Here is a 13,353-nt window from a genome sequence, read left to right on the forward strand (position 1 = left end):
AACCTTCACGTGTGTGCACGGCCTGATTTGAAAAATGGGCACACACATGCCCGTGGGCAGAAGGGTCTCGATAACTGTAATCACAGAGAAACAGAGAAGGCAAATTAAAATAACAAACAAAAAAGAAAGAAAAAGGAAAAGAAAACAAGAAGGAAAGGAAAATACTTTGAAGGCGCTTTTTCCATAGGAAAAAAGTATTTTATTTTTTTAAGAACAAATTCAGTTTGAAACAGATTTGGAATGTGACTTCACGGATTTCATTTTCGGGGGGGCCAACTGCAATGTGGAACTAAAGCAGATCAAAAACCTATGACAGGCTATCAAAATAAAACAAAGAAAAGAAAAAATATTTATAACTCAAGCATAATACTGTGTTACTTACAAATTGGACAACGAAATTTTAAATAAATATTCATGGTACATAATTACGGCACAAATATGCAGCAATTTGGCAACCTTTTATACCATTTTTTTTTCCTCATTACAGTGCAAAGGGGAATGACACTGCCGTTTAACAAGCTGTAGCTAAATACATTGCAAAATTCAGATTTTATACAAAACATCTTGCTTAGACTTTATAAAAAACCAACATTGCTCTATGTACACAATCTGGGTAAGAAAAGCCATTTCTGTCTTGTTTTCATGTGTATTTTTATTAAAAAGGTGAATAAGGCTACTGTAACACCCCAAATCCATATACAGTAAAATCTGAACCTATTTACAGCATCTTCACTTAAACATTATGGTGCAAATTCCAAAGTCAGATGACTAGGGATGAGAATACAAGGAAGGCATTTACAGTAACTTTCCAAAGCTGAACCAACTTCAAATAAAGGGACAGTTGGTAGATTGTCATATTCTGCACCACACACAAAACAGACGCACAGAACACTGGTCAATTGCTTGCAGGTAACTCTTCAACAATTCATCTGATTTTTCACAGTTTAGCATATACCCAAAATGTAGCCAACCGATGATACACACCTTTGATTTCATTAAAAATCAGGCTATTTCCCATATTTCCCCTTCTTGCCCCTCTCCCCCATCCTAAAGGTAATTTTTGATGGCTTACAAGAAAATCTTGTATGAATGCACGTACAGGAGAGGTTAGGGTGATGGAAAGAATTACATATGTACTGTGGCTGATCACCATGGCAACCTTCCACAGAAATATGATATAGATATATATAATATATATTGTAGATATATATTATACATATATATACACATGTATACCACACACCCACTCACGCATACACACACGCACTTTGGACCAACATCATTTTCAGGTTCAGGAAATAGAGAAGAATTTCTGTGACAACTCATTTTTGCAGGTATTCACTGGAGGTTTGAGAACCTTAAAATGCTGTTGCTACATTTTTCTTTTCTCCCAATTCAGAAAGCAAAGTGTTACCATAGTAACAGGACTATGTTAAAGATGTCTATTTTGCATAGCACATAAAAAGTAGGTTTCCTGTTTACTCACTTCTTTTCCCAGAAGGGAGGGGGAGAGGGGAGGGGGAGAGAGGAAGGAAGGGGGTCAGGCTGAACTTTCAGCTGAAACCCCCTCGATGTGACCCGGTGGATTCTAGCGAACACTTCAGCCCATAGGGCAAGGGAAAACACAGCACAGAAAATAAATGCCGGCACATCTTGTCATTGTTGAAAACGATGCAGTAACACCGATTTCCTGGTATTTGGGGCTTGCATTTCCTAATCTATGGTGACGCAAGATGCCTTCAGAGGACTGGGTTATTTTTGTGTTTGCTCCCATTATTGTTATTTTTGGAGTGATGTTGTTTTTCCCAGAAGTAGCTGTCCAATTTTTTTTTTTTTTTTTTTTAAAAGCACGGAGCATTGGGACCACTTAATCGCCACACATGAATTTACCATCTTCTGGTGTGGATTGTGTGCAATCTTAAAATATATATTAGTAAAAATCTTTCACTTTATATCCCTTGTGTTCTATATACCTATTATAAATACCTCCTACCTTCCTTCTCCCCCTCGACATGATAATTTATTTCGGTCCTCAGGACTCTTAAGAGGTTTGCCATGTGTGCCTCACCTTGATACAGGGCCCCGAGCTGTGGCCTCGCTCAGTACCTACCCCTCGGCCCTCGCGGCCGGGACAGCACCGCCATAAACCAAAGTGTCGTAAGGCGCAATGGGGAGGGGAGCGGCGGGGAAGGGGCGCTGGGGGGACCGGGGAGTCTGACCTACCTTTTATATATGAGAATGCCTTAATAACGTCAATGATGATGGAATTACAGCCTGTGTGACCTTTGGCTTTTAAACTTCTAGGTCAGATTTGGCTCTCTGTTAATCTCCTAAATGCTCTCCCTGTGTTGAATAAAATGTGATAAGTATAGCAGCTGAGTCTGCCTTAAACATCACCCAAAGCAGACCGACGACTTTCCTACAGCTTCACCGCTGTACATCCTATTGCCAGTACCACGACAGTCCTGCCGGTGTCCATCCATCCCTCCAAGCCTGGCCCTCTACCAACAATGCCCCTTTGTTCCACCCAGCATAGAGGGACTATTTCTTTTTCTTTTTTTCCTGTACATTGCTCTTTGATAAGAGTGAATTCCTCCAAATGCACCCTAATCTACTGTGTGTGTCGTTGTGTCTCCTACTTGCCTCTTAAAATCTTAGCAAAACCAAAGTGCTGTGCTATCTAATTGGAGTTTTCCCTCCCAACTCTGTTTCAGGGGTGGCAGCGCTGAACTGCCTTTGCAGACGGACTTTCCCCCGGGCCCTCCCTTCCGTGAACTCCTCATCTTCCCGGGCTGACAGCCTAGTATCTGGCTGGAAGGCTCCTTATTAGCAAACGCAATTTCTATCCTTGTATCGCCCATTCGGCGGTAGCTGTTGCAAACAGATGAAGCAGGAGACGCCAAACGTTAATGTCTCATTAGCGATACGGAGTGTGGCGTGAGAAGAAATCTCATGTGAAGGCCTGCAGAGCCCTGGATGACAGGAGTGTGTGCAACAGTGAGGACTAAAAGCTAGCGCTCTCCGACAGCCTCACGCAGCCAGAGTCTGTGCGACAAGACAAGTCCGGGGTGCAGCTCGGGGTGGGGGGGGGGGGGGGAAGGGCCACGCCCGAGGCAGAGGACGGCCTTTCCAGGCCCAGAGGCCTGGGGCACCTGGGACACCTGCCCGGGATGCTCCCAGCTCTCGCTCCCGCCCACCGACCGCTCTGTCTCCCCTCGGCTCCTGCGGAGGCCCGAACGCCCGTGGTACCCGAAAGAGGAGAGGGGCGGGGCGCGCGCGGTCCCCACGCGCATCTTCTGCGCGAGTCTTCCAGCTGCCGGGGCGCATCCTGCGTCACCGCGGCCGAAACGCTACAGACTAGTCAGCTGTCCGACTCCACAGGGCTCTCCCGAGAAGGAGTGTCCCCTCTCCCCGCTGTGCGTCAGTCCGTCGCAGACACAGGGGGCCTCGGACCCTCCGCGGGCGGCAGCGGGACAGTAAGTTTCCTCCGGGAAAGCGAAGGCACCGCCGAGGCTCAGACCTTGTAGTAAATGTTCGCCGGGCTCTGCGGCGGCATCTCCTGGACTATGTACACGGGGTGCCCGTAGTCCCCGCTGACCTTCTCGTAGTGGGGGCAGAAGACACTGTCCGCAGTCCTCAGCGGGATGATGATGTCGCTGGGCTCCGAGCCGTTGTTGTTGCCGCCGCGCTTGGGCGTGGCCAGCGTGCTGAGCGACAGCGTGGCCGCGTGCTGCGGCGAGTGCTTGCGGTGCCGCCTGCGGTACTTGAGGAGCAGGACCACCAGCGTGATGATGATGACGATGAAGATGATGCATCCCGACGCAATCCCTGCGAATAAGGCCACTTCGGAACCGAGGATGTTGTTCCCAGAATGTCCGGCGCTGTTGCCGTCTGTGCTGGAACCTGCAGCGGGTGGGAGAGAGCAGCCGGAAGAGTCACCGCTCTCCCCAGGGCTGGCCGGCCGCTGGCAGGCCACAGACTTCCCTGGACTGGCAAACCAAGCACCTCGTTTAATAGCTAAATGCAGGGATAAATTTAGGAGGTTGGGAATTCACAGATAGATACACACTACTATCTATAAAAGAGATAACCAACAAGGACCTACCGTAGAGCACTGGGAACTCTACTCAATATTTTGTAATAACTTATAAGGGAAAAGAATCGGAAAAAGAATATATGTGTATATATATAACTGAATATCTAATATATACATACATAACTGAATATATATATATATATATATATATATAACTGAATCACTGTGCCGTACACCTGAAACTAACATGGCATTGTAAATCAGTTATACTTCAATTTTAAAAAATAGCTAAATGCAAACGGCAGAAGCCAGCCATCGGGGAGGTGGGACTCCAGGTGGGACTCTGAAGCTACTCCCAGGCCTCATGGCTTCCCTTCCATACATCATCACGCATCAGCTGCGGGGACAGGCTGTCACAGCCAGCCCCTGATCTTGCCCCACGTCTTAACCCAGGTCAGCCAGCCTGCAGCCACCTCCAGGAGGAAGAAGGCAAGTGGCCGATTCTCCAGGTCAGCACTTGCTGCCCAGGCCACGCTGTTCTCGTGCCCTCTCTGGCTACGGTGGCTTCATGGGAAGCTCCAAACCGCCTGCCTTTAAAGACAGGCCCTGCCGACGGCTGGCTGGAGAGCTTGCAAAGAGGGATGGGGCCTGGGAAAACGTTCAACCCGTAACTCGTTTGTATTATTTGATTTACACTGAAAATATATTTGGAAGGCAGCAGAAACTCTCACACGGAACAGACTGCCAACCCAAATGTTAAGCACTAAAAAACTGCCTGGCATCATTATATTATCCATTTATCAGTTTGTCATAAGAATTTGACACATCTTGTCATTGAAAGTTAGAAATAACAACTTCCCTCCTTGGAGCTTGGAAAGAGATGGAATATCGCTACAGATGCTAAATTCGCACGACTACCAACCAGGCATGCGGATCCCTAATACGGAACTGCTGACGTCTGCTCAGCGACCACCATATAAAAAATTCATTCCCGTGGTAACAAACACATAGCTGTTTGTTCAAAGACTGCTAAAAAAACGAAGTTAAACGGCAGTCAATTTTATCCAGTATTCTAAACTTCTGCCAGGACTCCGTTTAATATTTTATTTTACACTGAAAATGTGAAAAAAAAATTTTGACGAAACCACCTGAAAAATGTGGCATTATGCAATATTTTAAGATGTTACCATCTTAAATGTAGAAGAGGATCCGTCAGGCTCTCTGTGGATTAGATATAACTAGATGAAGCACTGGTACAATTATATATACATTAACACTGGCTTGAAGCTAGGTTTGCAAACAGCACGATAAAGTGTCAGCCGATGAGAACAGCTTTGATCTGAAAGAGCAGTGCTAATAATTGGCACTTACATCTGATGAATTCTACTCTTCTGAATGTAAGACTTTTGTGGGAGTTAATTATTTTATTCTGGTTGAGTAATTGATAACAACTAACCGAGAGCAAAGATTACTGACTGCGGGAACTACAAGTTCATCCTCCTGATGCAGAAGTACTTGGACTCTGTCCTACCCCCTGTGATACGAGCAGTGTGGGACACACACACCTAGACACACATGGGTCACGCTGCTATACCTGGATTTGGTTTGACAAAAGGACTTGTTGTTGAACTTCTTCCATTTATACCAGCTTCAAGTTCTGGCCGTCTTGTTGGATCATTATGCCTGGTTGACCCAGCGGAACTCGCATCTATATGAAAAACAAGCGATTACTTACGGCACAGACATCTGATGGGCTCTAGCTTTAGGAGCTGGATCTATATCTCAAGAGGCACAAATAGAAATGAACATAAGATTCTTTATGCAAAGTACTGTGAGATGCAAGAATATAATTTTCCTTTGAAAACAAAACGGTTTTACTAGTTATTTCAGAGGTTTAGATGGTGAGGCCATCTGTGGAAACTATAGGGATTCTTGCATTTGGCAGGCAGAGCATTGCAGATGACATTTTAATTTAACTGAGTGAGTTGACTGACTACTATCCCAATTTCTAATTAGAAGAATATTTCTTTCTGCACAAGAGGTCATCTCTGTGTGAAAAGGCTCAGTGAACACAAGTCTTCTGTAGTCAAGATGCAGAAATGGGCAAAATGGCAGAAACTTAGTTTGCATTCTGGATATTTTAATGGTGAATCAAAGAGGTGTTTTGCTTTTAAGAAGGAAAAATGTATCTGTGGATACAGACATGGCAATAGACATTGTACCTGGCTGACCTCAACTTTTAGAAGTATCTCCAGTAAAAGAAGTGGGTTGCAACAACTTGAAGAAATCTGTCAGTGGCTCAAGGTGCAGAGAAAAGTTTACTTTGGAAACTAAACTGCAGAGTGAGTGAAGGCGCGTGTGGGCAACGCTGGCGCCATACTAGCTGGGGGCTCAACCAGATCAGTGGCTCCGTGAAGCAGCAGACGGTCTTTACCTTGTCCAACTTTCATGAGGATCTTCATGGCTCTTGTCTGGCACACCCCTCCCTCCTGGTTATCCAGGCCCTCCAAAGACCCATTTGATGTAGCTGATTAAAAATAAAATGGACAAAACAAAAAAATAAAGAAAAAATCAGGAAATCAATAAGCCAAGTTTACATGAACATGAAATGTCTGAAAACAATTTGGAAAATAAGAATTCACTCTTAGTCACAAGTTTTCTGAAAGTATGGGATGCTGAAAGGCAAAACGAAAAAAATAAAGAAATAAAGAAAGATGGATATCGTCCACACTGCCGCACGTATGACCTCTGGTTTCCAATGTACTTAAGTGCCTTCTCCTCCCTTTATAATTAACGGATTTTGTCTGATTCTACAGATAAAAGGGACAGCATCTTCCAAAAACCTGACTATTGTGGAGTCAACCTCCTAAAAGCAGAATAGTAAATACGGTAATTTCAAAACGTGGTAATCATCACACAGCACCTGCTTCCTCTACTATAGATTTCCTGCCTCAAGAACAATTACCTTGATGCTCCCTGTTTGTCAAGCATCCAAGTTCTATAAACACGTAGAGAGGAGACTCCCACGCCCCTTTTCTTTCCTCAGCTTTGCTTGAGCTTAAGAGGTTGTCCTAGAATGCAAGTCTTCAAATTCTGGAGTCTTCCTCCATCATTTTGTACTCGACCCGAAAGAACGGATGTGTTATTACCACCAACATCGACCTTGGTCAAACTCTTCAACCAAGCTCCCTGGTGCAGAAGAACTCTGGATGCACAGAGGGTCTCACAGGTGCCCACTGCTCTATGAGGGGCCTGGGACGGCTCAGGACCTAAGGTGAGGACTTGGCTTAGGTCCACCAGCTTGATGCCCTTTCCACCGCGAGAAGGAGGAGGAGGAAAGACAGAACATTTGACCATTTTCAGTGTCTGTTTTTATCCAACAGCCTATGCCCTACTCTGTTTCAACCCATTGTTCTATCTCTTTAGGACGGTGAGTTCTCTGAAGAGCGCTGTAACTAAAGCTGTAAAAAGACAGGCTGCCAGGTACCTTGCTGAGGGACAGGATTTAAATTACAGGTCAAGTTCCAGAAGAGAAAAGGAGGTGGGGAGTTAGACGTTTTCATACCTCCATAGTTCAAGGGGCAGGGAATGGAAATGTTTCATAAACAATTCTGCCAGGTAAATCCTTCTCTACTTTAATTATCAAAGTTTTGTCAACTAACTCTATACTTTTAAAAGCACTGAAAAAGGGACAGATTTTCTGAAAAATGTACATCCAAAGACATTCTTCTAATGGGCTGTTTCTTTTCCAAATGGTGGGGCAGCAGACAAGTTGGACAGGCATGCATGGAAATATGTATGCTGTGGGTAATTATCTTGGCTGGAAAACAAGGCCAGGATTGACTTGTCTTTGTGTTCTCGAGTTAGCGACTTTTACTTTCTCTGTTTTCCTTAATAATAATCGCTGCCTCTAGTGTGCAAAAATATCTCTTTGCTTATCTGAGTGTTTCCTTAAAGTCCAGCCTCACAATCATATCTCACTCTTCTTCTATTGCTGACACTGAGTTTCTCCTGGGAAACTGGGCAAAAATTGTCATCATAGTTTTTTTTTTTTAGGGTGAAAAGTAGATAGTATCCTCTTGTAGATTGTTAAGAAAATGTTTGGCAGATAAATTAGAACAAATACCTAAAAACTCTGCATGCTTCTGCGACTCTTAAAAAAAAAAATCATCTTTTTTTCCCCCCCATTTTCTCCATCTTCTTTCCCTTTTGTTTCTTCCAGACATGTACCTAAGTTTCAAAGTATCGTTTCCTCCTAAAGGCTTAGAACAGTATAGATATCTACAAGCAGGCACTCTTTCTGGGCAATTTCAGAGCAGTGCTATAATCTTCACTTATTCAGTTTTCTCATCTGATCTTTCTCAAAATGTAGGATATGCTTTTATATAGAAAAAAACAGTGGAAAGCTGATGTCTTTATCTGGCTGACAGTTTCAAAGGTTTAGTTTACTTAATTCAAGTGGCATCTCCAGGTTTTCTAATTCATGTACACATAAATGCACCCCAGTGCAAAGTTCAATGACTAAGTTTTTCTTGCTAAAAGTTTAACACTAAGTTAACAAATGATAAAAATAAGATCTGAAGGGTGGTGCCCAGAAAGAAAAAAGGTGTGTGTGGCGGGGAGGAATATAGATTTACTGAATATTTATTTTAACCTTGAGGTAAAAAGATAAAAGGTTCAGGTCTAAAAGAAAAAAAATAAAGGAATACGAGAAAGGACAGACAAAGCATGGCAGAGAACAGTCCCTGGTAAATATAATTCAGAACTGCATATGCAGAGGCAGAAACTACAGATGACTTCTACTTTGTCAGTCTGGAAGCGCAAGAGGTGCACATAATTTGAGTGACTTTTTCTTTTGATTTTAATTCGTAGGTCAGTGCCTTTTCTGAATACCAATGCCCTCGTGGAGAGCTCCCTTTGGTTTACTCAAAGTGATGTCTGAAGAACCCCCAAATGTAAAGAACTCCAAAAGTATTCAAATTAAACTGCAATCTATAATTTAACATCCACAAACTATACATGGTAGGAAGAAAACTGTGTAGTGTGAGATGAAACTGCTTTGCATCTTTAACAGTGGAAACTTTTTTTATGCCTTGGGGAGGAAAAAAACCCCTCAAGCCCTGGAGGTGCACAGAAGGAAATCTGAAAATGCCGCCTTTGCTGAGTTCTTGGAGGCCGAGGCCACTGCCGGGATGGGGGAGGATGAGGGGTGAAGGGGGAGGGCAGGCCAAGAGGCAGAACTTTGTGAGTGAGGAGGGTTCTTCTGCTACATTCTGGACTCTGCACCTTTCCCCTTTAAGTCAACTTGGAAGTTGCAAAGGCTACTGGAAGATATTGAAAAATTCATTCCTAACATCAAACCAGCATTCCCAATACTCGGCTGTTTAAAAGGGGGCTAAACTTTAAAATTGAGAGGAAATTCCCTGGCGGTCCAGTGGTTAGGACTCGGCGCTCTCACTGCTGGGGCCTGGGGTTCGATCCCTGGTTGGGGAACTAGGATCCCCACAAGCCAAGTGGTGCAGCCCCCCCCCCCAAAAAAATACGGTTAGATGCTCTGCCATGAAAGATTTTTGCCCCAAGTTAGGTATGATGTAATAAGCAGTCAGGGAAAACCCTGGTTTTTGTTTTTGCTTTTTTTAAACATCTTTCTTGGAGTATAATTGCTTTACAATGGTGTGTTAGTTTCTGCTGTATAACAAAGTGAATCAGCTATACATATACATACATCCCCATATCTCCTCCCTCTTGTGTCTCTCTCCCACCCTCCCTATCCCACCCCTCTAGGTGGTCACAAAGCACCGAGCTGATCTCCCTGTGCTATGCGGCTGCTTCCCACTAGCTATCTATTTTACATTTGGTAGTGTATATAAGTCCATGCCACTCTCTCACTTCGTCCCAGCTTCCCCTTCCCCCTCCCTGTGTCCTCAAGTCCATTCTCTACGTCTGCGTCTTTATTCCTGTCCTGCCCCTAGGTTCTTCAGAACCATTTTTTTCTTTTTTTAGATTCCATATGTATGTGCTAGCATACGGTATTTGTTTTTCTCTTTCTGACTTATTTTACCCTGTATGACAGACTCTAGGTCCATCCACCTCACTACAAATAAGTCAATTTCGGAAAACCCTGTTTTAAGATGTGAGCACCAAAGGAAACTTCAGAAGGTCAACTTCATAGCAAGTTCAATTATAAAATAACTCAGAGTAACTTCAACTTACTTTATGTTTGATCTCCTAGTAAAAATTAATGTCTCTTCCCCACGATCTGCTTAACATGGAGAGTAGAGAGCGTGGGCCTAATTCTAGAGCTGCCTCCCCACCTCACCACCTTGAGAAATGGCACAGCTGAAAGCCTTCTGTCCTCACGGCGCCTCTTTACTGGCAGCGAATTCTGCAATAAAGCCTCAAGGTTAATATTCTGATTTCTGCTGCAATAGCCAGTCACCAAGAAGCTTTAAAAGCCTTAGTGGCTGACTTTGAAATACAACAAGAAATTGCTAATGCTTGGGAATAAAATCTACTTCCATTTTGGGAGAGGGTTTTGAAATGATTCTTATCGTTGATTTGAATGTATTGGGAATTTTTAACTTGGAGAAAGTAAAAACAAACGGTTAACCCTCATTCTACTTAGTTTTTCTTTGCATCTCTCTAGCAGCGTCATCTAATGCCACCACAATCACAGTATTACTGTACTAAATGGATGAAACTGCATTTAATCATTTAGAGATAGAAAAAATAACATGGTTATATCTAAGCTTTTAGTGCCCGGCCTTTTTTTTTTCCTTGGCCCAGGGAAAAAATAGGCTTTATAAAATTAAAAATTACTAGAAAAGTATATCTAGTTAGAAAAGAGGTTTAATAAAGATACATGGGCATTTTATAGCCTGCTTTTAAAAGCTTTTGCTTCAGGGATCTAACTGCATGTAGTGAGTGTACTGAAATCACTAGATTGTTCCCCCAGGGCCTGATTTTAAGTGGGTGGAGATCATTGCTCAGCAAAAAGGTACCCTGAGTTCACAATGCCTAAAAGTTCTCTTCACATCCGAAAACTACTCCACCAACATCCGTGCGTTCCCATCTATTTGTACACGAACTTATCCGCAGTGTGCTGGTTATCTGAGTAGAAAAAAGGAGAACCAGTGGGCAAAGCAGACCGAAAGGGCAGGAATATTTCTGGCTGTGTTTTTTAGGCTGTGCCCACGGAGAGGAAGTCCTATCGCATTTTAATGCGTCTTCATTTGGTTGTTACTGCTCTGCACCCCAGGAAGGGTAAGCTGCTGCCCTGGATCTTGGCTGTTTTTATTTCAGTCTATCACTTCAGATGGAGAATTAACTGCTGGATGTGTGCCGAAGTGTGGGCCCCATGCACAAAGAGGTTAGGAATGAGGGCAGCAGAAAAAAATTCTACAGAGTAAATGCATCCCTAGGAAGGAATATTCTTAGGTTATCATGGAAAGAATGAAACATCAAAATATACTATGGAGGACATTTTATACTATTTTATTTATTTATTTGTTTATTTATTTATCTGGCCGTGCGACACGGCATGTGGGATCTTAGTTCCCCGACCAGGGATCAAACCCGCACCCCCTGCGTTGGAAGTGCGGAGTCTTAACCACTGGACCGCCAGGGAAGTCCCTATACTACATGTGGCTTACTGGGATGGGGCCGGGATGGGGTGGGGGGTTGATGGACACTCCAAAGCAAATAGTTTTTATCAACTTCATCAAAGAGGTCCACCAAAGAGACACAGATAATAAGCATACAGGGTCAGGAAAATGAGAGAGTTCAATTTTCTAGTAAGAATGAAAACTTTGTGTTCATATAAACTGCACATGACAAAATCTGCTCTTATTTGATTACGAAACAAAGAGCAGTTTATGAAATCCTCTATCATCTTCTTGGCACTATTCTTGTCCATCATGTCGTCATATGCTGGCCCTGCTAATTCTGATTTCTTAGGGCAGCCTTTCAACACATCAGTCTCCTGAAACTCAACCCAAGAACCAGAAGAACTAGAAGCCTATTACCTGGCAAACTTAGGAAATAAAAGAAGCAAAACCAAGTGGGAAATGTGAAAAGTGAAGCCATGACATTAAAATAAATATGACACATAAACTAGGTTACTGTTTTCTTCTAGCAGGGCTAACAAATTTTTGAGTATCTAAAAACAAAAAATTAACTGAGCTATGTAAGTTGAAAACCAGAAGGCTGATAAAAATATAACTACTTAATGTGAATATACATCTCAGGAAGCTAAGATCTACCCTACTTCACACCCTGACATGAATTCAAATTCAAAATATATGATGCACATTCAAAATATGTACTAAAGAGACAGGAATTCCATTTCTAGAACTCAGTGTAGTTCAATGCCTTGGGTATCACGGTTATCCTTTAAGATACCAACTTAGAAGAAACATTCTAACCATGGAAATGACAACAACCCCTGAATGCCAAAAATAAATGCCCTTTTCTTTGATTAATAAAAACTTCTGAAGCAAAAACATCTGTATAATGTGCCGAAAGGACGATGAAAAAAATCACTTCTTCTAACTTCTTCCTTTTTATATGCTTTTCTCTGTGGATTTATAAGTCAAAGAAATGAGAATATATCACCATGATTTTCCAAGGGCCTCACTATTTTGCTTGGTGTAATATCATAAAAAGTTCAGCAGTATTTCAACACATATGGCATTTTATCCCAGAATGCCTGATCTTAGAGTAAAAGTTTTATAGATTCTTCTTAAAATGGCCTCGATTTGACGAAAGAAAAATACAAAGGAAGTTACAGGACGTGGGTGTTTTTCACCCAAGGAAACAGTGTTCCAGAACAATGGGATGAATCACCTGAACTAAACCCGCATCATTCTGGTTGCGTTTTGAAATCTGAAAGCAGTAAATCAGGCATTAAGAGGTAACAACTAGCTTAGCCCCAGTGACTTCTTTACAGCACAATTAATTAGTTTCTCCACTAGACAGAACGATTTGGAAAAATGAATTCAAAACCAGAGTCACAATTTAGCCCCTCCTCCCATATTAAAATATGCGTAAAGATACCAAGTATCCAGTGTAAATGGATGTTCTTGAATAAAATGGTATAATTTTATTTCCTCAATGTTAAATGTTCACCATGAACAATGATAGGATAGTCTACTGACAGCTTAGAAATGAGAGTTTTGAGAAATGTAACAACCTTGAAACAGTTGTGTAAACTGCTTTTGTTTGTGTATTCACTAAAAGATTGGATGATATTACTTTGCCACTTTCACTCTTTTGGGAAGAGGGAAGATACAAAGATACTACGAAGACCTGAGTCTAAA

General features: G+C 42.6%; 1 protein-coding gene across 1 annotated transcript in view; it reads right to left on the reverse strand.

Moving 5' to 3' along the window:
- Nucleotides 1-245: 245 nt before the first annotated feature.
- The window catches only part of EFNB2 (ephrin B2), a 46,884-nt gene continuing 33,776 nt past the window's right edge, over nt 246-13,353 (reverse strand). The window contains exons 3-5 of the mRNA XM_068526803.1: nt 6,471-6,563; nt 5,631-5,744; nt 246-3,903 (exon numbers count right to left, since the gene is read on the reverse strand). Coding sequence (XP_068382904.1) covers nt 3,515-3,903; nt 5,631-5,744; nt 6,471-6,563 — 596 coding nt within the window. The 3' untranslated portion in view covers nt 246-3,514. The remainder of the gene's footprint in view (nt 3,904-5,630; nt 5,745-6,470; nt 6,564-13,353) is intronic.

This window comes from Eschrichtius robustus, chromosome 18 (genome assembly GCF_028021215.1).
Source record: "Eschrichtius robustus isolate mEscRob2 chromosome 18, mEscRob2.pri, whole genome shotgun sequence".
NCBI classification, from domain to species: Eukaryota; Metazoa; Chordata; class Mammalia; order Artiodactyla; family Eschrichtiidae; genus Eschrichtius; species Eschrichtius robustus.